General features: G+C 37.2%; 12 protein-coding genes across 12 annotated transcripts; 7 read left to right on the forward strand and 5 right to left on the reverse strand.

Moving 5' to 3' along the window:
• Positions 1-889: 889 nt before the first annotated feature.
• On the forward strand, positions 890-1,722 carry CBG00770 (the record flags this gene model as incomplete). The annotated part of the gene is made up of 3 exons (XM_045236619.1): positions 890-1,145; positions 1,361-1,629; positions 1,675-1,722. The coding sequence occupies 3 exons, from the start codon at positions 890-892 to the stop codon at positions 1,720-1,722; spliced, it is 573 nt and encodes a 190-aa protein (XP_045091658.1).
• A 315-nt stretch (positions 1,723-2,037) lies between these two features.
• On the forward strand, positions 2,038-2,446 carry CBG26912 (the record flags this gene model as incomplete). The annotated part of the gene is made up of 2 exons (XM_045236621.1): positions 2,038-2,127; positions 2,174-2,446. The coding sequence occupies 2 exons, from the start codon at positions 2,038-2,040 to the stop codon at positions 2,444-2,446; spliced, it is 363 nt and encodes a 120-aa protein (XP_045097958.1).
• Positions 2,447-2,830: 384 nt separating this feature from the next.
• CBG00771 lies at positions 2,831-3,663 on the forward strand (the record flags this gene model as incomplete). The annotated part of the gene is made up of 3 exons (XM_002635334.2): positions 2,831-2,926; positions 3,171-3,569; positions 3,616-3,663. The coding sequence occupies 3 exons, from the start codon at positions 2,831-2,833 to the stop codon at positions 3,661-3,663; spliced, it is 543 nt and encodes a 180-aa protein (XP_002635380.2).
• Positions 3,664-3,711: 48 nt separating this feature from the next.
• Positions 3,712-4,701, reverse strand: CBG00772 (the record flags this gene model as incomplete). The annotated part of the gene is made up of 3 exons (XM_002635335.1): positions 3,712-3,759; positions 3,813-4,208; positions 4,609-4,701. The coding sequence occupies 3 exons, from the start codon at positions 4,699-4,701 to the stop codon at positions 3,712-3,714; spliced, it is 537 nt and encodes a 178-aa protein (XP_002635381.1).
• Positions 4,702-4,887: 186 nt separating this feature from the next.
• CBG00773 lies at positions 4,888-5,547 on the reverse strand (the record flags this gene model as incomplete). Its single annotated transcript, XM_002635336.1, has 3 exons — positions 4,888-4,956; positions 5,000-5,404; positions 5,449-5,547. 3 exons carry the CDS (start codon positions 5,545-5,547, stop codon positions 4,888-4,890), a joined length of 573 nt encoding a protein of 190 aa, XP_002635382.1.
• Positions 5,548-5,754: 207 nt separating this feature from the next.
• Positions 5,755-6,571, reverse strand: CBG00774 (the record flags this gene model as incomplete). Its single annotated transcript, XM_002635337.1, has 3 exons — positions 5,755-5,823; positions 5,865-6,269; positions 6,473-6,571. The coding sequence occupies 3 exons, from the start codon at positions 6,569-6,571 to the stop codon at positions 5,755-5,757; spliced, it is 573 nt and encodes a 190-aa protein (XP_002635383.1).
• A 700-nt stretch (positions 6,572-7,271) lies between these two features.
• Positions 7,272-8,177, forward strand: CBG00775 (the record flags this gene model as incomplete). The annotated part of the gene is made up of 3 exons (XM_002635338.1): positions 7,272-7,409; positions 7,459-7,872; positions 8,124-8,177. The coding sequence occupies 3 exons, from the start codon at positions 7,272-7,274 to the stop codon at positions 8,175-8,177; spliced, it is 606 nt and encodes a 201-aa protein (XP_002635384.1).
• A 539-nt stretch (positions 8,178-8,716) lies between these two features.
• On the reverse strand, positions 8,717-9,053 carry CBG26913 (the record flags this gene model as incomplete). Its single annotated transcript, XM_045236622.1, has 2 exons — positions 8,717-8,899; positions 8,946-9,053. The coding sequence occupies 2 exons, from the start codon at positions 9,051-9,053 to the stop codon at positions 8,717-8,719; spliced, it is 291 nt and encodes a 96-aa protein (XP_045097959.1).
• A 205-nt stretch (positions 9,054-9,258) lies between these two features.
• CBG26914 lies at positions 9,259-9,689 on the reverse strand (the record flags this gene model as incomplete). Its single annotated transcript, XM_045236623.1, has 2 exons — positions 9,259-9,465; positions 9,540-9,689. 2 exons carry the CDS (start codon positions 9,687-9,689, stop codon positions 9,259-9,261), a joined length of 357 nt encoding a protein of 118 aa, XP_045097960.1.
• Positions 9,690-10,414: 725 nt separating this feature from the next.
• Positions 10,415-12,358, forward strand: CBG00777 (the record flags this gene model as incomplete). Its single annotated transcript, XM_045236624.1, has 3 exons — positions 10,415-10,555; positions 11,866-12,249; positions 12,293-12,358. 3 exons carry the CDS (start codon positions 10,415-10,417, stop codon positions 12,356-12,358), a joined length of 591 nt encoding a protein of 196 aa, XP_045091659.1.
• Positions 12,359-12,668: 310 nt separating this feature from the next.
• Positions 12,669-18,275, forward strand: CBG00778 (the record flags this gene model as incomplete). Its single annotated transcript, XM_002635340.1, has 5 exons — positions 12,669-12,803; positions 14,814-15,132; positions 17,378-17,436; positions 17,481-17,573; positions 18,120-18,275. 5 exons carry the CDS (start codon positions 12,669-12,671, stop codon positions 18,273-18,275), a joined length of 762 nt encoding a protein of 253 aa, XP_002635386.1.
• A 234-nt stretch (positions 18,276-18,509) lies between these two features.
• Positions 18,510-19,403, forward strand: CBG00779 (the record flags this gene model as incomplete). The annotated part of the gene is made up of 3 exons (XM_002635341.1): positions 18,510-18,665; positions 18,908-19,300; positions 19,350-19,403. The coding sequence occupies 3 exons, from the start codon at positions 18,510-18,512 to the stop codon at positions 19,401-19,403; spliced, it is 603 nt and encodes a 200-aa protein (XP_002635387.1).
• Positions 19,404-19,719: the final 316 nt, after the last annotated feature.

Genomic DNA, 19,719 nt, shown 5'->3' on the forward strand with positions numbered 1-19,719 from the left:
AGCCCTTCGGCATTTCTGAATTAAATGTCTCTATTTTCTTCAAATTTCGTAATACCGATTTTTTAAACTTTCAAGGTTTTAAGATTTCAAATTCCTTTTAACTGCTTTGTTCCTCACTTGTTTCATACTTTTCAGATTAAGCAATTGTTTTGAGTAGAAAAACTAATTAAAATCTCTATAATTTGTTTTCATTGTTTTTCACACCTGCCAACCCCGAAAGTTTTACGGTAGATCAAAGCTGGTCTGACTGATTTTTCCTCTATAAAACTTCCCTCCTGAGGAAACGGAATTACAAACAAGAAGAAGACAAACACAACTCCATTTATTTCTGATAGGTAATCTTTCGGGATATCTTTCCTCGATCATTGTTTCTCTGAAGCTCGGCGGATGAGCCTTGGATTCGAGCTGTTGACTCTCGGTTGTACCAATTACGAAGCTGAAAGTCTAAACATGCTTATGTTAGTATAGGTTGAAATGTTCAATTCTTCTAACAATTAGTCATGTATATCCCACTCAAAGCATTAATAGTACGATAGACTTTTCAGGTACTGTATATCTCCCAAGATTCTTGTATTCAGTAAGGAGGTTCCAGAGAGAAACTCTCGGAAAAATGCCCAATGTGTGTAATCTTTTCTTTGGTGGTTCCGTTAACCTTTGTTCAAAAATGTTGAAACTTCAACCAGTTTGTCTCATGATTCAGTAGATCTTTTGAATTAAATTGTCGTTGAAAATGTTGACAGTTTTTTTTGGATCTATCTTTGCGAATTTCCAAAACACTTTGACATTTTCCTTAACTTCGAACATGTTCCTTCTTTTCTTGTCCTTTTCTGTTTTTGCTTTTGCAGACGATTATAAGAACTGTGAACTAAAAGATGGCAGATTTGCATGCATGAAGGTTATCACAATTTTCCATTCAATTCGACTTAAATACCGCTTCCAGGCCTTTAATGATATCAGGAACAGCGTGTTAACTGGACTAAATAACGAAGAAAATGTTGGAAGAACTCTGCAACTGTGTTCTGAATATCGAAAGTGTGCTGGAAGAATGAAATGTAAAGCCCATGATGTGATAGTTGGGTATAACGACAAACTTTTAATTCTTTGTGAAGCCATTGAGTTACTTAAAATCGGCGCCGTTGATGTATGTGAATCCAAAATAGAAGCTAACAGATCAACGTGTTATGTTGAAATTTATCGAACTTTTCCAACAATAATTTGCAATTTTATGCAACATTTTCATTAGAATATTTGAATTTTTGAATTTTTGAAATCGAAAAAACATTTAATGTTAGCAACCTTTCTACAATTTTTCAAACCTTTTTTCGAAATATTTTGATCTTTTTTCTACCAACTGGCCCAGATAACGGTGAAGCTGTTGAAAAACTTCTTATTCTTTGTGACGTCAATGATTTCCGTAAAAGCGTCGGTTTCAAAGAATGCGCTGTCAAATTGGAAGCTAACAGAACTACGTGTTATCGAGAGTGGAATCCGTTTCCAAATAAGGTAGAAAAGAAGAAGATTGAGGAGATTCAGAAGGAAGCATGCAAAAACTTTTTTGGAAAAGACAACTGTATGGAAAAGGAGATTTTTGATAAGTGTGGATTGGAAATGTGGAAGTTGCACAAAAAGGTAAAATTTTGTTTGCTAACTATAACTTAAAGATAAGTCTTTCAGCACTATCTGGCAATGAACAGTGCGACTGGAGCATGTAAATTCGATTGAAAATGCATTGTCACTGACTAACTTTTTTCAGTTTTCGTTCTGATTTTTGGTTTTTTTTTGAAGTTTAACAATCAACTTTGTTGACTTCCACTTATTTGTGACAAATAACTGTCTCGCCCAAATAAAATTGTTCTTCAGTAATATAATTCAATAGTATTGAAATTTCAACCAGTTTTTCTTATGATTTGATGTGTTTGCTAAAAGTAATTGTCGTTGAAAATGTTTACATGTTTTTTTTTGGACACAACTTAAATGACTTTCAATCCATATTTTCAGATTTCGAAAACTGATATTTTTCTTCACTGAAGTTCCAACATGTTCTTTCTTTTCTTGTTCATTTACTCTTTTGCCTCTGCAGCCGATTATAAGAACTGTGATCAGGATTGCAGATTTCAATGCTTAAAGGTTTTCAGAACTTGTCGTTTTGTTCGATTAGATCACTTATTTTCAGATCGTTCACGATATCGGAGACAACGAGTTAAATGGCGGTCATAGCGACGAAGCTATTGAAAAAACCAGTAAACTTTGCTCCGAATTTCGAAAATGTGCGGAAGGAATGAAATTTAAAGCTCCAGATTTAATCATTGAATACATCGATAAACTTCTTATACTTTGTGACGTCAATGATTTCCGTAAAAGCGCCGGCTTCAAATCATTTAGAGCTAAAATTGAAGCTAACCGATCCCCGTGTATTCGAGAGTGGAACCCGTTCCAGATAAGGTAGCAGACGAGAAGAAGATGGAGGAGATTCAGAAGAAAGCGTGCAAAAACTTTTTCGGAAAAAAACAATTGCATGGAAAAGGAGATCGCTGAAATGTGTGGTGTGGAAATGTGGAAGTTGTACAAAAAGGTAAAACTGGATTTTTAAACTGATTCCGAGATTTCCGACTTTCAGCACTATCTGGCAATAAACAGTGCGTCTGGAGCATGTAAGTTTGATTGTAAATCAACGACTGGTTTTCCATTTTTCGAAGTTTAACAATCAACTTTGTTGACTTCCACTTGTTTGTAACAAATTACTGTATCGCCCAAATAAAATCGTTCTTCACTCTTTCTATTTTTTATCAAAAGAAACTTCTGATTCGCCAGAATTCTGATTCTCGAAAATATGTTTCTACTCTTTGTTATACTTATTCTCTTCAAGTTCGGAGCACCCGATGAGGATTGTATTCCTAATGAAGCTGAAAAGGCTCGATGTATCAAGGTGATTACTGTGAAAGAAGGGCCTTTTAACTTTCAGTCAATTGTTTTTGTTTCCTGTGAAAGGTATAATATAGTTGTTAACTGATAACTTGTTCATTGTTCATGTGTTTTGTCAGTTGATACATTCAATATATCTTTGAGAGGAACCGAGTTAAACTAGCTCAAACTGGTCAGTGTAAGAGCTCTTCTATTACAGGTTTAACGGTATGACTTTAACATTTTTCACACTTTTTGGAAGGTTGCAGAAATACTACGATATTCGAAAAAACTCCTTGTCTCTGGATTTCATACAAGACGCTAGTATTGAGACCATTTTTAACATCTGCGCAGAGTTCCGAACATGTGCTCCATCGATAGAATGTGGAGAGGAAAACAAGGAAATCAAAGTGGAAAAAATGATGAAGTTCTGTGATGTGATGGAGTATCGCAAGAATCATCCGTTCGAAGATTGTGGTCGAAAAGTGAACGATCGGATGTCGCAATGCTACAGGGACTGGGGATCGCCATTACCAGAAAGTGACGATCCAAAAAAGACGGAGGAGATTTTGGAAGAGTTTTGTATGAGCTATTTTGGAAAAGACAATTGTATGGAGACCGAAGTTACTGAGTTGTGTGGTGTGGAAGGATGGATCGTTTTTAAGAAGGTATAGAAAACCATTTTTTTGATTTAGATTTCGTTTTTGTTTTCAGATGTTCCTGGATTTCAACAAGGTTAGTGGACGTTGCCAGTTTGATTGAAATAGATCATTTGCTTTTTAATAATTGTGAAAAATATAAATGAATGATTTATAAGTTCTTACACCCCGGATCCAACTTCTTCATGTGCAGAAAATACTGAAAAAAATTAGGATTTAAAATTTTCGATTGCTGAGAAAAAAATCACAAACCCTTTTGAAGTTGGCCCATATTTCAGCTCCACAAAGACCGGTGATTTCCTTTTCCAAACAGTTGTCCTTCCCAAAATAATTCTTACACGCTTCTTCTTGAATTTGAGCCATTTTCACTGGATCGTCGACTTTGTCTGGGAACGGTTTCCATTCTTGAACGCACACGGATTTTTTGGGATCCAATTTAGCATCACATTCGGCGAATTCTTTAGTCTCTCGATAGGTGACAACATCACAGAACGCATCCATCTTATCAATTCCAATAATAACATCGTTATCAGCTTTACACTTCAGTACATCCACACATTTGGGGAACTCCAGACAACCTTTGTATGCTGGGCCATCCTTTTTACGCTCAAGAGCAGTGGCGCCATTTTGACGGATGTCGTTGTAGGTCTGAATTATGTATAGTGTAGTGTGTGATACCTTAAGACTTGTATTAGAAGGGCACCTTTAATAGAAAGGCCTCTTTAATAGAAAGGTCCTCCGGAGAGACCTTGGAACGATTGAAGGGCTGCCTATCTAATACATACAGGGTTTACGGTAAATAAATTTTTGTAGTACCGCGAATGCTCTAACACAAGCCTATCCTATACGTGCACTTTGAGCTCAATTATCTCGGTCTTTTCTGAAAGATACGAAAAAGTGGTAAACTTATAAATTCTTTATCAAAATGTCATCAATATTTTATCAGTTGACTTATTTTTTATATCTCTCCAAGGGGCCAAGATAAATTAGCTTAAAGTTGACAGTGTGGGGGTGGGGCCCTTCTAATAAAGGTTTTAATATAACTCACTTTGAGACATTGGACCAGTTTTTGCTTATCAGTTAAACAGTCATCCGCGTATACAGTAAAGAAATATAGTATGATGAAAATATAAAATTTCATATTGAAATTTAATAAAATTGAGAACAGTCGACTTCTTTTATGTAGACAGAACACCTCGAAAGGCCAAAACACAAAGTTTGTCAACAAAAGTGATTGATTAGAACAAAAGTGATTGATTAGAAAAGTGATTGATTAGAAAGAACATGATATCAATTTGGCGGCGAAAACAAGTCAAGTTTTAAAAACTTAGGATCGAATGTTTCCAGTCTCATCCAACTCGCACGCTTCATTGATTTCGTTCAGGGTCAGGTAGTACTGAAAATTAAACATAGAGCCAAAGTTTTAAATGTTGACTTACCTTTTTGAACTGAATCCATATTTTTGCTCCACAGTTCTCCGTCAGCTCCTTCTCCAAACATCTATCCTTCCCGAAAAAGTTTTTACAAGCCTCCTTCTGCATCTCTTCGGTCTTCTTCTCATCACCTGGAACTGGGACGGGAAATGGGTTCCATTCTCCAACACACGTGGAATTCTTTTCCGCAAGTTTCAAATCGCAATCTTCGAATGCTTCGGATTGATGGAACTCAACGATATCGCAGAATGTAATCAATTTTTCAATAATCTTCACAACACCATCTTCCACTCCACACTTCAATTGCTCATGACATTTTTTGAAATCCGAACATGGTTTGTTAATCTTGGAATTGCTGTCCTTGTCGTAAATTTCAATTGAATATGATAGTTCGCGGATTTCGTTGAGATGCTGGAAAAAGATGGGAGGAGAATTTTGAAACAAATCAGAATTACCTGAATGCATTTATAAGCTCTTGGGCCTACCAAACTAGTGCATTTTTCCGCACCAGAACCAAGTATAAATCTTATTAGAAAAATAATGACAGTCCACATTTCAGAGGTAAGAAATTCAAAAGAAAGACAGTTGAAAAAGATACTTTTATTGCGAAGAAGAAATGATCAAAGTACGGTAGAAAAGTTTTAGGTATAATACAAAAACATTGTCAACAATATCTTCAAGTTTGAAAAATCTGAAAGATCAAAGTATAAAGGTTCCCCTTCATTGATGTTAGCATGATAAAATTGATGATTTTCAAACAATTAGGTGCGAATGTTTCCCATCTCATCCAAATCGCAAGATTCAAACAAATTATTCAGAGCCAGATAATGCTGAAATCTGGGATTATTATCAACATGAATCGTTCAATTACCTTTTGGAACAGATTCCACATTTCGCTCCCGCAGTTTTCCGTCACTTCCTTCTCAACACATCTGTCTGCTCCGAAAAAGTTCTCACAGGCTTTCTGATAGACTTTCTTGGTTTTTTCCTCATCATCTGGAACAGCAGGCGGGAATGGTGCCCAGTCTGAGATACATGTGGAATTTTTCTCTCCAATTTTATCATCACACTCTGCGAATTCGTTGGATTGATGGAATTCTATGACGTCGCAAAATGCAACCATATTTGTGATTGTCTTCAAAATGTCGTCGTCCATATCACATTTCAATTTTTCATAGCATTTTTTGAATTCCAAACATGGTTCGTTGACTTGTGATCTCTCATCTTCGTAGTATATATTGACAGTACGAGTAAGCTCGTCGATTTCGTTTAGGTTCTGAATTCGAATTCGTAAATATACCGAATTTGCTCCAAGACTGTGATCTCACTTATCTCAGTTCCTATGAGAGATATCGGAAATCTTTCAACTGATAAAAAGTTGCTGATATTATGATAAATAATTTATCAGTGGACAACTTTTTGATACCTCTCAAAGGAACCGAGATGATTGAGCTTTACATATTGCAAATTTAACCCCACCTTTATGCATCGATATGCATTGTTTCCAGACAAAGGAGTACATTTTTCCTGGACAATTCCAGATACAAATGTTACTAGAAGAATAAATAAGATGAACATTTGTAAAGGTAGAATAGAAAGTGATCAAAACCAATCGACTTTTATTTGAGAAATTGAACCAAAGTCCATGTTCGGATAGAAACAAAAAATACGAAGTTAATTGATGATCGTGTTTTTAATTTACAGGTTTCAGAAAATTTATTTTCAACACGACGTTTGATTGGAAAATGTTTGAAGTATTTAAAAAAGTTCAATTTTCCCCAGACACCATAAAATTCAATTAATCTGTATCAAATTTTGAAGTGAATCCAGGGCTCGATTTCGAACAATTTTGAAGTTCAAATAATTCATCAGTATACTGACAAAGTTCCAAATTATTTGGTCAAATTTAAGCTGCGTTATCGCTTATCAAAGTTGCTTAATCTCATGAAAATCACAAGAAACATTACGCCGTTCGTCTACGTCTTGTGCTCTTCAGCTCTCTTCCTCTTCCTCAAAATTTTAGTTCCTCGATCACTAATTTTTTTTCTATTCTCTCTCAATATTTTTTTCCAGGAACTTCGAGAAGTACGTGTTAAAAAGATGAAACAAACAAAGGTGTCAATCAGTCGAAACGTTTTAGAAAGATCCTCTCGACATACCTGAACAGTTGCTCTCCAGTGTTCTGGTTGGTTTAAAAGCGGGTCCATGATGTGTAGATTCATTCATTTTGCTTTTTGACCTCTTCTTCTTTGACATTTTTATGATTTTTTTTCAGAAAATGACGAGTTTTCTCAAGCTTGTAGTCGTTGGGATGATTCTAGTGGGAGTTGCTCATGGAGCCAGTGTGGCCACTGCTGATGCTAAGGGCACTAACTGTACATTGACCGATGGTTTCCAGGCTCTGTCTTGTATAATGGTGAGTTATTGGAACTTTACTTTGGGTTTAACCCTTTTGCAATTTTTAGCGGCTCTCTGACTTTGCCGAAAAGATTGATGAGCTCGACATGGACGACAAAAATGAGGTTAAGGAATTCAAAAAGAGTTGTGATTCTCTTGAAAAATGCTTCTCTATGCTCACCTGTGGCAAGCAACAAGACGCTGAGACCAAGCAAGCCGTTTCATCCATCAGGAACTACTGTGATGCCGTTGTTTACATGGCTGCGGATTTCGGAGAATGCAGTGAGAAGTTGGAGAAAAATAAGTCTGAATGTTTCGAAAATTGGGATCCCTTCCCGGATGCAATTGATGAGGAGAAGGATGAGAAGAAGAAAGAGGAGCTGAAAAAGAATGCATGCAAGAACTACTTTGGAAAAGATCAGTGCTTGAAGAAGTTGATTACCGAAACGTGCAGTGAGAAAGAATGGCAAGGATTCCGTGATGTAAGAATTTTTAGGGGGTTTTTTTTGGTTAAGGTGTGTTGTAACGCTGTACAATGCTTAGTGTTCACACAGCTGTCGTCTTTGCTTTAGCTTCTCCCGCGTGGCTCAGTCAGTAATGGAGCCGCATCTTCAATATTAGTCCCACAAGTTCAACTCCTCGAGAGGCTTCAATGAAAAAAATTTCAAGACAGTCATTTTTTCCATATCCTCCCACCTGAAGGTGTTCAGATATTTGAAGTATGTAATTTCAGCACTTCATCTCTATCAGCAGCGTCTTGCTCACGTGCGACTTCAAGGATGTCTAATGGCTTTCTCTACAGTAACCAAATTAAAGTTTTCATGTCAAATAATGCAATGAAAGTAAAATAAAATTGTTTTATTAAAAATTTTCAGTAATAGATTCTCAATTTTCCTTATCATCACATATAGACAATGCTTCTGCCACAATCCGCAACTCCTGTAATAAACGATCTTCATTTTCGGACAATCATAACAATACCTAGACTTGAGAAATCGCTTTGAAAATTTCAGTAGCTTTGAATCTAACGTAAAACTATATTTCTACTAATTTTCGTGCATTCAAAATGCTTATGTCTAAAGATATACCTGTTTTTATCAGTTCGGCCCAATTAAGCTCACCTTTTGGTATCTGTGCCCTTGTACCTCACCACATCTCTCGGTTGCCTCCTTGATCGTACAATCGTCTTCACCGAAAAATTTTCCGCAACTTTCCTTTTCCTTTTTAGTCATTTTAGTATCATTTCTTCTCCACTGAACGGGTTATAATCTTGATAACAAGTTGAATTAGCTTCCCGAAGTTTGACTTCACAGTTTCGGAACTCTTTCAGAATATGCATGTTCTTGTTACACTCTCTCTGTGATTCTTAATATCTGTGTATTTCGTATTGTTTTGACATTTGTAAGAAGGATCACAAGTCAAAAAATGCTCGCCACTTTCCAGATAGGCTTTTAGAGATTCATAGTCTTTTGGGTGAGCTTTAGCGATGTCTATCAAATCTAGAAGAGTCTGAAAACAATCATTTTAGCATCGAGTACAGTAACCCAAGTCTTACTGCTGTACAATTCAACATTGTCAGAACGGCATGTTCAGATTCACAATCTGGTTTTTCCGCTCCAAACGAACTTGAGAAAAATAGAAAAAGGGCAATATATTCGAGCATAGTGGTAGGAAGAGTGGGAAAATGCTACTAACAGATAGCAACTAAAAATGTTTCTCAAATGATATTGTTTACGTTTTCCTGACATGATAAAACAAGTTTATTTTGAAGTGATAACAGAAAGTAATCAGCTGACAAGATAATAAAATAGAACAAAAAATAGAACCAAGGGAAATGTAGCAACAAAATCGTTACGATTGACAAAGTCTTAAGGTCTGAGCCAAGTTTTGGAGGTTTTACACTGTGCTCCAACGGATTTGATCGCAAATGTTAGGTTCTCATTGAATCCTCCTTCGGCGCATTCAAAGTCAGGTTTGCATGTGTCAAAAAAGTCGCAATCTTTGAGATAAACTCGCTTTTCCTTATCATCAAGGTTCGTGCGATTTTTCCACGAATCCATCAAAATAAAAAGATCCTGAAATATGATCATGCGAATTGAGAAAACATGTGAAGTATTACTGAAATGCATAAAGAAATCCTTGCCCGAACTTTTTCCATGTTACATGACGACGTTGGCTTGCCAGTACTGTATGCAGTCAAAAAAATTAATGCAGTTAAGACAATCATGATTGTACAACTCAGGTAAGGTTGATAACAAATGATATAGTCAATGTCTTTATCAGGAATGTTTCGGTACATTTAGTTAAAATTTAACGAATTTGATGTTAGTAAATAAATTGCAGATTATTTACTGGTAAACTATATTAGATATCAGATTTTTTCTAAATTGTGAAAACCTGAAATATGATTTTACGAAATGAAACATGCTCATAATTCGGAGGGTACAACGATTCGAAAGTACATACAAGGGGACAAAGTGATGTAAGGGTACAAAAACCACAATTCGGGGGTACAAATCTCAAACTGTTCCAGGTATTTTGTCACCCCAAAGTGAGAATTTTGTACCTCTAAATCGATTTGTACCTCAATGACCTCCAAAATTTTTATACTCCCCCCCCCCTCCCAATTATTTGTCCGATTATTCTTCGAACTTCAACATACTTTATCAAAAACTCTGGGAAAACTAGGAGTTCAAATTGGACAGAGTCTCTGTAACAGTTTCACTTGAACCCAATCTTTCTGATATCACATGAAAAATGTGTGTGTAATGTAAAAAATCCAGTAGGATCTCATCCCAATATTTTACGTCTTTGTCCGCACATCCAATGGATCAGATGGTGATTATGCCTCAAGTTAGTTGGACGTTTCAATAGCACTTGGGGGGAGGACATCTGTTCTTCCCACCTTCCGTGGGCGTTACGTGCTGTGGGTGAATATACGGGATGCAGCTTCATTCTAGGAGGTTTTTGAGTTTAAAAAGCCATCCTCAAATCCTCAAAATTTTTTTAGAACCAGGTTCGATCATGAGAAACATATTCCTTCTATTTTGCTTCATTTTTGTTGGGAGTTCTCATGGAGCCCCATTGGAAACCCATGGAGTCCAATCTAATATTACCTGTATCAAAACTACGAGCTACAATTCCACGAGTGTTCAGTGTTCTAAGGTGAGTTGTTTTATAATTAGAAGTGCGATACTAGAAACTTTTTTTCCCTGAAAATCTATTTTAAGGAAGTCAATAAGTATATAAACAAGACACGCTCCTTTGATGACATGAAAAACAAAACTAGGATCGATGATTTATGCTCTGGAGTGACAACATGCCTTAAATCTCTATCACATTGTCGAATTTTTGGTCCAGGACTAACGCATTGAGAACCTCATTCACAATTCATGTGCTTTCGCTAAGTACGCAGCCAGTACTCCATGCGTAGAGAAGTTGGAATCACACGAGGCGGAGTGCTCCATCAAATGGAATCCGTTTTTGGATAAAGGTGGTCTGTATACTGAGGAAGAACCTAAGGAGAAGTGTAACACCTTTTTGGCGAGAATGGATGCATCAGAGACGCAATGGTGAGGTGGTGCGGGCGAGAGGAATGGGTACAGTATCGAAATGTGAGTTGTTGGTTTTAGATTGGGACATTAAAGGAGGCCAGACACAAAAAAAAAGTTTTCCTGATATTTTGCATATAGAACCCCCATGAGGGGTTGAATTCATGACAGGCAGCTCAGGGGTACAGCGCCGCTACCGGCTGAGCTACGGGGGCGCGAAGGCGCCTGATGACCGATGGTCTACATAAGCGCGGCGCGATTTCGTCCTCCGAACTGTCCCCCGAAATTTTTGCTGTCTCGCCTCCTTTAAAGTTATTTTCAGCATATGCTAAAACTCGACGATGAGATTTTCAAACAGTGTAATATGAATGCTGCCGACTAGAATTAGTTTGTCTATATGTTTGAACAATTTTCATATTTTTTATTAATTTTTTTCCGTTCCTAGAGTGTCCTCTACTTTGAAACCCTTTTATTTTAGTTTTCTGGGTGTAATTTTTCTCCGATTTTAATAAAATCAGATTGACAATTTCACCCGTCTTTGTCTAGCGACTCGGGCGTTTTAAAAGCAACCCAAGTGATACATGTGACCTTTGATTTTCTAATGGGCAAGCGAGTTACATGTGGTGGGAGGATACACGGAAAGCAGCTTTATCCTCAGTTTCTCTGGAGTTTGAAAAATCATCTTTTGGATTCCTCAAGAGTTGTTGAGAATCAGACTCAATCATGAGAAACATATTCCTTTTATTCTGTCTAGTTTGCGTTGAAAATTCTCTTGGATCGCCGTTGCAAGCTCACGGAGTCCAATGGAACCTGCGCCAAAGATCCTAGCCAACCTGCGCCAAAGATCCTAGCTACCACGTCAAAATTGCTGTGTGTACAATGGTGAGTTAACTTTTAATTAGGAATGTGATATATTTTTTCTAGGAAGTAAAGAGTTTTCTGCACAAGAATGATGACATGAAGAACAAAACTATGATTGATGATTTGTTGAAAAAATGCTCCAAAGCAACAACGTGCCTCAAGTCCCTCTCACATTGTCACATTTTTGGAATTGATCGTACCCCAGTCGTCGAGAACATTGTTTATACCATATGTGATTTCACGAAATGGGCAGCCAACACCCCCTGCAATACAAAATTGGAGTCATACGAGGGGGAGTGTTCCCCGGAGTTAAATCCCTTTATGGATCCTCATGCGGATGAGGAAAGAAAGAAAGAAAAGTGTGAAAACTTTTTTGGCGAGAATGGATGCATCAGAGACACAATGGTAAAGTGGTGCGGCAGAGAGGAATGGGTGCAGTACCGGGATGTGAGTTGTTGATTTTGGATTAGGACATTAAGGTTATTTTCAGCTTATGCTTAACCTCAATGATAAGGTGTTCAAACAGTGTGAGATCAACGCTGCCGACTGGAATTGATTTTTCTTGATGCTTAAACAGATTTTATAATTTTTGCATTTTAGTTTCTCCATACTTCATCAAAAAACGAGCAATGAATAAATGATTAAACTTCCTAGACCCTTTGTGAAGCTCTTGACCCCCAGAAAAAAGGAATTCTTCCAACCATGACAGTTGGTGACACTTGTCATTCAAAATGAGGGATGTTTGCCTCCTCCAATTCATGCTGGTTCCTGTTGTTTTGTGCAGCTAATGGGAGTAGCAGCAGCAGCACAAAAGTTCAGGACAGATGTTTCTGGGTCCTCGCGTCTTCTATTCTTCACACTTCACAATGAAATCTGTCTTCAGTATTCTCCTGGTTGGTGTCGCTCTTTTTGGTGGCGCATTCGCAGCCAGTGTACCACCTGCGAAGATCGGAAAGAAGTGCTCACCAGCGGACGGGAGAGCGATCACAGAATGTAAAGCGGTGAGTTACTTCTGTTATTGATTTAGTTAGAACTGACTAGACGGGATTTACGGGCCGCTGTATTTTTCCAGTACAAAAAGGCATACCGTAATGCCTATAATGTCTAGTCTGGGATAATTTTTATTGTCTCCTATGTAAGATATTAGAAACGTCCCAACTGATAAAATCTTTAGGCTCTAGTTGGTTATTTTGGATTTTAAAGAAAATTTTGGATTTTAATAAAAATTTTGGATTTTAAAATTATTTTTGGATTTTGAAAAAAATTTTGGATTTTAAAGAAAATTTTGGATTTTGAAGAAAATTTTGGATTTTAAAGACCTTGAAAAACATTAAAATCCAAAAATTTCGTGCGATAAAATTTTCATCATAAATTGTGACCAGTGTTCCTCATGGCTGTACTTCGCTGTAATCAACATTTGAACGATTGATTTGTCGTCGTTTTCAGACATTTTCATAGTTTTCGAATTGTTTTGGATTTTGAAGACAGTGGAAAAAATTTGAGACTAGAGACAAGCTTGAGAGCAGTGTGTGTTTTTCGAAAGATATTTTTCGAAAAAGGCTATTTTCGAAAAATTTTCGAACGAAATTTCGAAAAAAAAAATCGAATTTTCGTTCGAAAAGTTTTCGAAAAGTCGTTCGAACGTAACGAAAATCACACACTGCTTGAGAGGGTTTTGAACGTTAATGTTTATTGCCCTCATCTTGTCGGGAATCCAGGATCGAAGGGTACATTAAAAAAGGGTACGTTGAGGGTACACTGAGCTCTTAGGGTACATAGGTTCAGATGGTTAATGGGATCTTGTGTGTAGGTCGTTTTAGCTTGAGCCTATGATTTAGAAGCTAAATAGTCAGTAGGAAAATTCTTTCGCCCTCCCGCATGTACCACAAAATCCCATGTATGTCAATGTACTCTAACGTAGATGTACTCTTTCCCGATGTACCCTTGGATACTGGGCCGTTGAAAATATGGCATATAAAGCCAAATGTAAAATTGACGTCAAGTTCCAGTGGAAGGAAAACAGCACATCAACATCAGCATCATCATCAGCAGCATCAAATTGAACGAAAAAACAGAAAATTTGAAATATAATTTAGTGAAAAAAAGAGATTTTCATTGATTTGAATTTCAGTACTTCATTAACTAGAATTTTTCAGAGTACTTTGTCTGATGTTTGAAATTATAGGCTTAGACTGAAAAGCTTTGTTATCTCTGTACTGAGGAATTTGAAAAAGGCACCAAATTCAAAACAGTTGGATGCTAAAAAAACTATAGCTTACTTAGCACCCAAATCAAATTTATTCTCAAGCAAACAAATAACAAACAATCTCTGACGGGCCAACGTCTGACGGTCGCCAGCGTACGAAGGCGCTTTTATGCCAAAAATCGAGTAGTTGAAAAGCAGGAGGTAATATTATGAATCTTTTCTGAATTCTTCAAAATCCAAAACTTTCCTGATAAAATCCAAAAATTACTTTAAAATCCAAAATTTTCTGGTCTTTTCTAAAATCCAAAATTTTTATTAAAATCCAAAAATTTCTTTGAAATCCAAAATAACCCTCTAGAGCCAATCTTTGTGATAATATGATAAACAAACAAAATATCAGTTGACAACTTTTTTATATCTTCGGCAGGAATTGAGAAAAATCAAGGAAAATTTAGAGCACGGTCGTTGATGGTTCAGAAATGATCTAACATACACCTGGTGTGTTTCCTAGGCTATTTACCATGGTGGCCTAAATTTTGCAAGTTGAAATGACCTGATTTTCACCTGGTAAATTTTCAAGGTCGTTTTGACATGGCGGCATAATTTTTTAACATGAGTCTTCTAAGCCACCACCTTTATGACTTGGGGGAGTTTCTGGGTCATTTTGGCATGGCGGCCTAAATTTTAATAGTTGAATTTTCTAGGCCAAGATGGTAACACGGAGAATGATAATGAAATTTTGAATATAATATCAAATTTGGAATTAGCCATCTCCCAAAAAACGTAAAACTTCAAAATATTTCAGCACATTCAAGAATACATGAAAGGAGTTGAAGATCTCACTGAGGAGGATATCAAACAAAGGATCAATATACATGGCTTTAAAGAAAAGTGTGCTCCAGTCAATCAATGTCTCACCTCTCTTTCTCACTGTGACATTTATGGAAATGGCCAGATGACGCTCCTCACCAATGTCGTCCGAACATTCTGCAACCTGGTCACCTATCTCGCCGAATCTCCTTGTTCTCAAAAGATGCACGCACATGATTCTAAATGTTTCAAGGAGTGGAATCCATATCTGGAGAAGGACGATGTCAAAGACGAGAACAGGAGGAAGGAAGCATGTAAGAACTATTTTGGGCAAAATGGATGTATGAGGAAGAAACTGATTCAAATGTGTGGGAAGGAGGAGTGGACCAAGTTTCGTGATGTGAGAAATAATGAGCAATTCATTTGTGTTGAATAACGAATCTGGGAAATTTAAACTTCCGTAAACACTATAATCGAACGACATCCCTTTGAATCAATTTATCTCGGCCCATGTGAAAGATATCGAAAAGTTGTCAACTGACAAAATATTTTTGATATCATGATAAATATTTTGTTAGTTAGCAACTTTTTGATAACTTTCACAGGAACCGAGATATATGGGCTCAGAGTTGACGGTTCGGAGAATTCTGTGTTTACAATAACTCCTTAAAAACTTTTGTGGATTTCATCAATCCTGTTTTTTCCATACATGTGGATGGCTGGGCCGGGCCGCCTAAGATAACTTTCCGAAAATGTTACTTTTCAAATGTGCCAATATATTTTTAATAGCACAAATATTAATCCAAATGCATACAACCATCCGAAAAAGTCAATTTGATTGAATTTTTAGCAAAAAAAAAATCAAACTTCATTAAGCCAAAACAGTTTTTTTTCGACAGAATCGTCCTCTAGTGTGGATTTTTATTTATTAAGGAGAAAAGCCATCTTGGAAAATGATAATTTGCTCTAAAATTTCGGAATTTTCAAAAACCGGGCCGGCCATGTGTAATTTTTTCTGGCCCGGCCCGACCCGCTTTCAGAAAAATCTCAGCCCGGCCATGGCCCGGCCCGGCCCGCCCCGGTCCAGCCCGCGGGCCGGCCATCTTTTCCACAAGTATGGTTTTTTCAGCATCTGATCAACCTCAACAACCTGGTCTTCAAGCAGTGTGACCTCCGAGTAATCGTCTGGAAATGACCAATTTTTAAATTTCATGAGCTTTTAATAAAATATTTTTCAAATTTAGAGTTTTTTTTTGTTGAAAAAATCAAGACCATAATGCCGCGTTCAAAGTTGATTTCCAGGAGTAATTTCCTGGAAAAACGCTGTCCAAAGCTGCCAATGTTTTCCAGATTTCCAGGCACACCAAACTACTGTATCACTCGCTTTGACTATGTTCTCTCTGTTGATTCATGTCGATTTACGGCGGGTCTCGAAGCGGAGGCCTCTGGAAAACAATAGCAGCTTTGGACAGCGTTTTTCCAGGAAATTACTCCTGGAAACCAACTTTGAACGCGGCATAACAAAAGGAGAGTTTTCAGGAGGCCAGAGCTCGGCTGTCTAGTTTCCGATCACATTGAAAACTTAGGAGAATATAAAAAAGAGCTACCGTAAAACCTGTAATAGAAGGGCTCCCTAAGTTTTAACTTTGAGCCAATTTACCTCGGTTCCTATCAAAGATTTGAAAAAGCTGTCAACTGATAAATTGTTTATCATAACATCAGAAGGGTTTTGTCAGTTGATCTCATTTTGATATCTTTTACGGAAACCGAGATATATGAACTCAAACTTGACAGTGTGGGGGCCCTTCTATGAAAGGTTTTACGGTAGATTACAAACTTTGCATTTACATAATTATTTGAAAATTCCTAGTTTTTCAGCCATTCGCCGATTTCTGAAAAACGCTTGTTTTTCACGGTTTCAGTACAAAAGCGGGCCAAAAAGGGTTGTCTTTCAATATCAGAAAATTGCTGAAAAACTAGGAATTTTCGAAAAATTCAGTGAATGCAAAGTTTTCAATCTAGGCCTGTTCTACACCCTCCAAAATTTTCAAATTGATCGGAAACTTGACAGCTGAGCTCCAGACTCCTGAAAATGGCCAAAAACCAACATAAAAATACGTTTTTGCATATTTTATGGACCGGTCATGTATGCCTGACATAGTGAGTCTTTTAAAAATTAGCTCCAATCTTCTAAAAATCGTACATTCCAAAAAAACTGCATCGAACGAAATTACACCTTATTACTAGTCGCAGAATGGGAATTTTATTTTTTTTTTTGAGCATTTTCAAAATTTTTGCCGGCGTTACCTATTTCACACCATGTGGTATACAATTCTTCCTTCCGTCTTCTTCCCTATCATAAATAATGGCTTCAGAGAGATGAAGAAGAAGAAAACCTCCGATAAGTGTCATTACTCTTTTTTTCGTGCTCACCAGTCTCCAGCAGCTGGCCTCTTCGTTTTAAAACAATTTTTAAAGAACTGCTAACTTTCCTCTTCAGATATATGCTCAAGTTTCTCGGGTTCCTATTTTTATTTCTTCTTTCTGAATGCATTTCAGACCATAATGCAGAAGAATACATTGAGTATGAAAAATCGCAGATGAGAGATTGTTATGGTGTGAGTCTCTGTATCATTTTTCAAAAACATTCAATAACATTTAGAACTACAAAAACTACAAAGAGCTTCTGGAAACCACGGACACCGAGGATCGAGACAAGCTGGAACTGATTTATCGATCTTGCTGGAATATCAGAGTGTGTTTAACGGCACATGGCTACATTGTGAAAGACTTTCTGGAACCAGTCAGGTGGTACTGTAGTCTAGTGAAATTTGTGCTCTATGAACAGTGCTATAAGGATTTACAAGCAAAAAACTCGATCTGTTTTAAAACTTGGCGACCGTTGATGTCCACAAAATTGACTGTGGATCTGAAAAGAAGCCAATCATGTAGAAACTCATTTGGAGAGAACTCGTGTATGAAAGAAGAGATCACTGCGGTTTGTGGAAGATATCAGTGGGAGACGTTTCGAGATGTAAGGGATACCGTAAAACCTATAACAGAAGAGACCCTTACTTTGAGTCAATTTATCTCGGTACCTGTCAAAGTTATGAAAATATTGTAGATTGAAATCTTTTTGTATTATTAGGGCAAACAATTTATCAGTTTATCACTTATTTGATATCTTGCACATGAGCTATCTCGCATATCACAGAAAAATCACCCCAAACTTGGCAGAGTCTGGGCTCTTTTATTACGGATTTGCAGTAGTTTCAGTGAGCTGTTATTAATTTTATTGCAGCATTACTCGGGTTTGGGCAACGGGACAGTAGCTTGGAAGGACTGTGAAAGGCTGGAGGTCATCAAAGACTTGCTGAAAAATCTGATAGACTGGAAAGATCAGCATGAAGATGATGATGCAGTTTTACCAGATGATGAGGAAGAACCCAAACCTTAAACAATTTCGATCGTGCTAAAATATAATTTAATTGAGCAATAAATCTGGTCACATATTTTCTTCTCCTATCCTTCAGGTCATTTAGTTCTTGGTTTCTTTCGAATCCAACCGAGCGATACTTCTTGAACTCGGAAACGCTTGACTCCTAACACGAGAGCAGTTGGTGTGTCTCAGAAAACTTTATTTATACCTTTCATTCGGTCTCCTCTCTCAAGAATCTAAGAAACTGAGATCATGAAAGTTTCTCTCGAATTCGTCTTACTAGGAGTTGCTATACTTGGAATTGGCTATGTAGCCAGCTTGCCAACGAATGCAACTGCTTTGGCTACAATTGAGCCTCCTAAAAACTGCACAGCCATGACATTTTTCAAAGCTGTCGGCTGTCTTTATGTGAGTTATTTTTTCTATTTATCTATATTTTTGATCACGGTACCTAACTACTGTCTATACAAAAAAAATCTGATCAACGGGCGGAGCAAACGCGACACTCCCCTTCACGAAACGGGTGAGAAAAGAAAAATGTGAAGCGTTGCAAAAAGGGGCGTGTCACTTTGCAACCTGCGGCGCGCCCACGTTTTATTGTACAGACAGTAACACCGTACCGAACCTAAGAACACCACCTGATATTTTAGCGTCTCGGGGAGTACATGGGAAAGATGTATTTCCTCAACATCAACAAACCGTCCAGCATTGAGTCGTTCCACAAATCCTGCATTTCCCTCCAAGAATGTATTCGTTCCATATCCTGTGAAGACGGTCAGTCGGAAGGGACCAAACTTGCGAACCAAATCGAATCGCACTGCGTAACTCTTCAGTACCTGTTCAAAGATTTCTCGCCTTGTTTCGAAAAATTCGATAAGAATAACAAGGATTCCAAGTGCGTCGAGTCGTGGGTACCATTTGTGGATTCAGAGAAGAACGCAACTCAAACAGAAATCTGCAACAACTTCTTCGGAGACAATAATTGCATGAAAAAGGAGGTGACTGATACTTGCAGCGAGACGGAATGGAAAGGATTGAGAGATGTGAGTGTGGAATGGTTAAACTACTTTAAATGACCAAAATTTGTTTCAGCACTTCATCAAAAGCACACCAGAAATTAAGGCCTGCGGGTTTGAGGATTTGTGATCAGGAGAAAAACTGACGTTGCTTCCCCCGAAATCGTTTTTATTCATTAAGTTTTTTTTTCACAAGATAACCAGTGTTTTAAACCACTCTTTTTTGTTTTATATTTATCATTCAATAAACCATATAGATCTGAAATAAAATACGTGATTTTTTTTTATTTTTTCCATCAACATGCTTGTCCTCGTCTACCATAGAACCACTTGTTCTTCCCAAGTGTTTTACAATGACAAATGCTGTTCCGTGCAGTTTAATTAGAGAGGATGGAGGAATAATAGATGGAAAACAGATCAAAAATCACAATTTTCTTTTGCTGATT

The sequence above is a fragment of the Caenorhabditis briggsae genome (genome assembly GCF_000004555.2).
Source record: "Caenorhabditis briggsae complete genome, chrV, whole genome shotgun sequence".
Lineage (NCBI taxonomy): Eukaryota > Metazoa > Nematoda > Chromadorea > Rhabditida > Rhabditidae > Caenorhabditis > Caenorhabditis briggsae.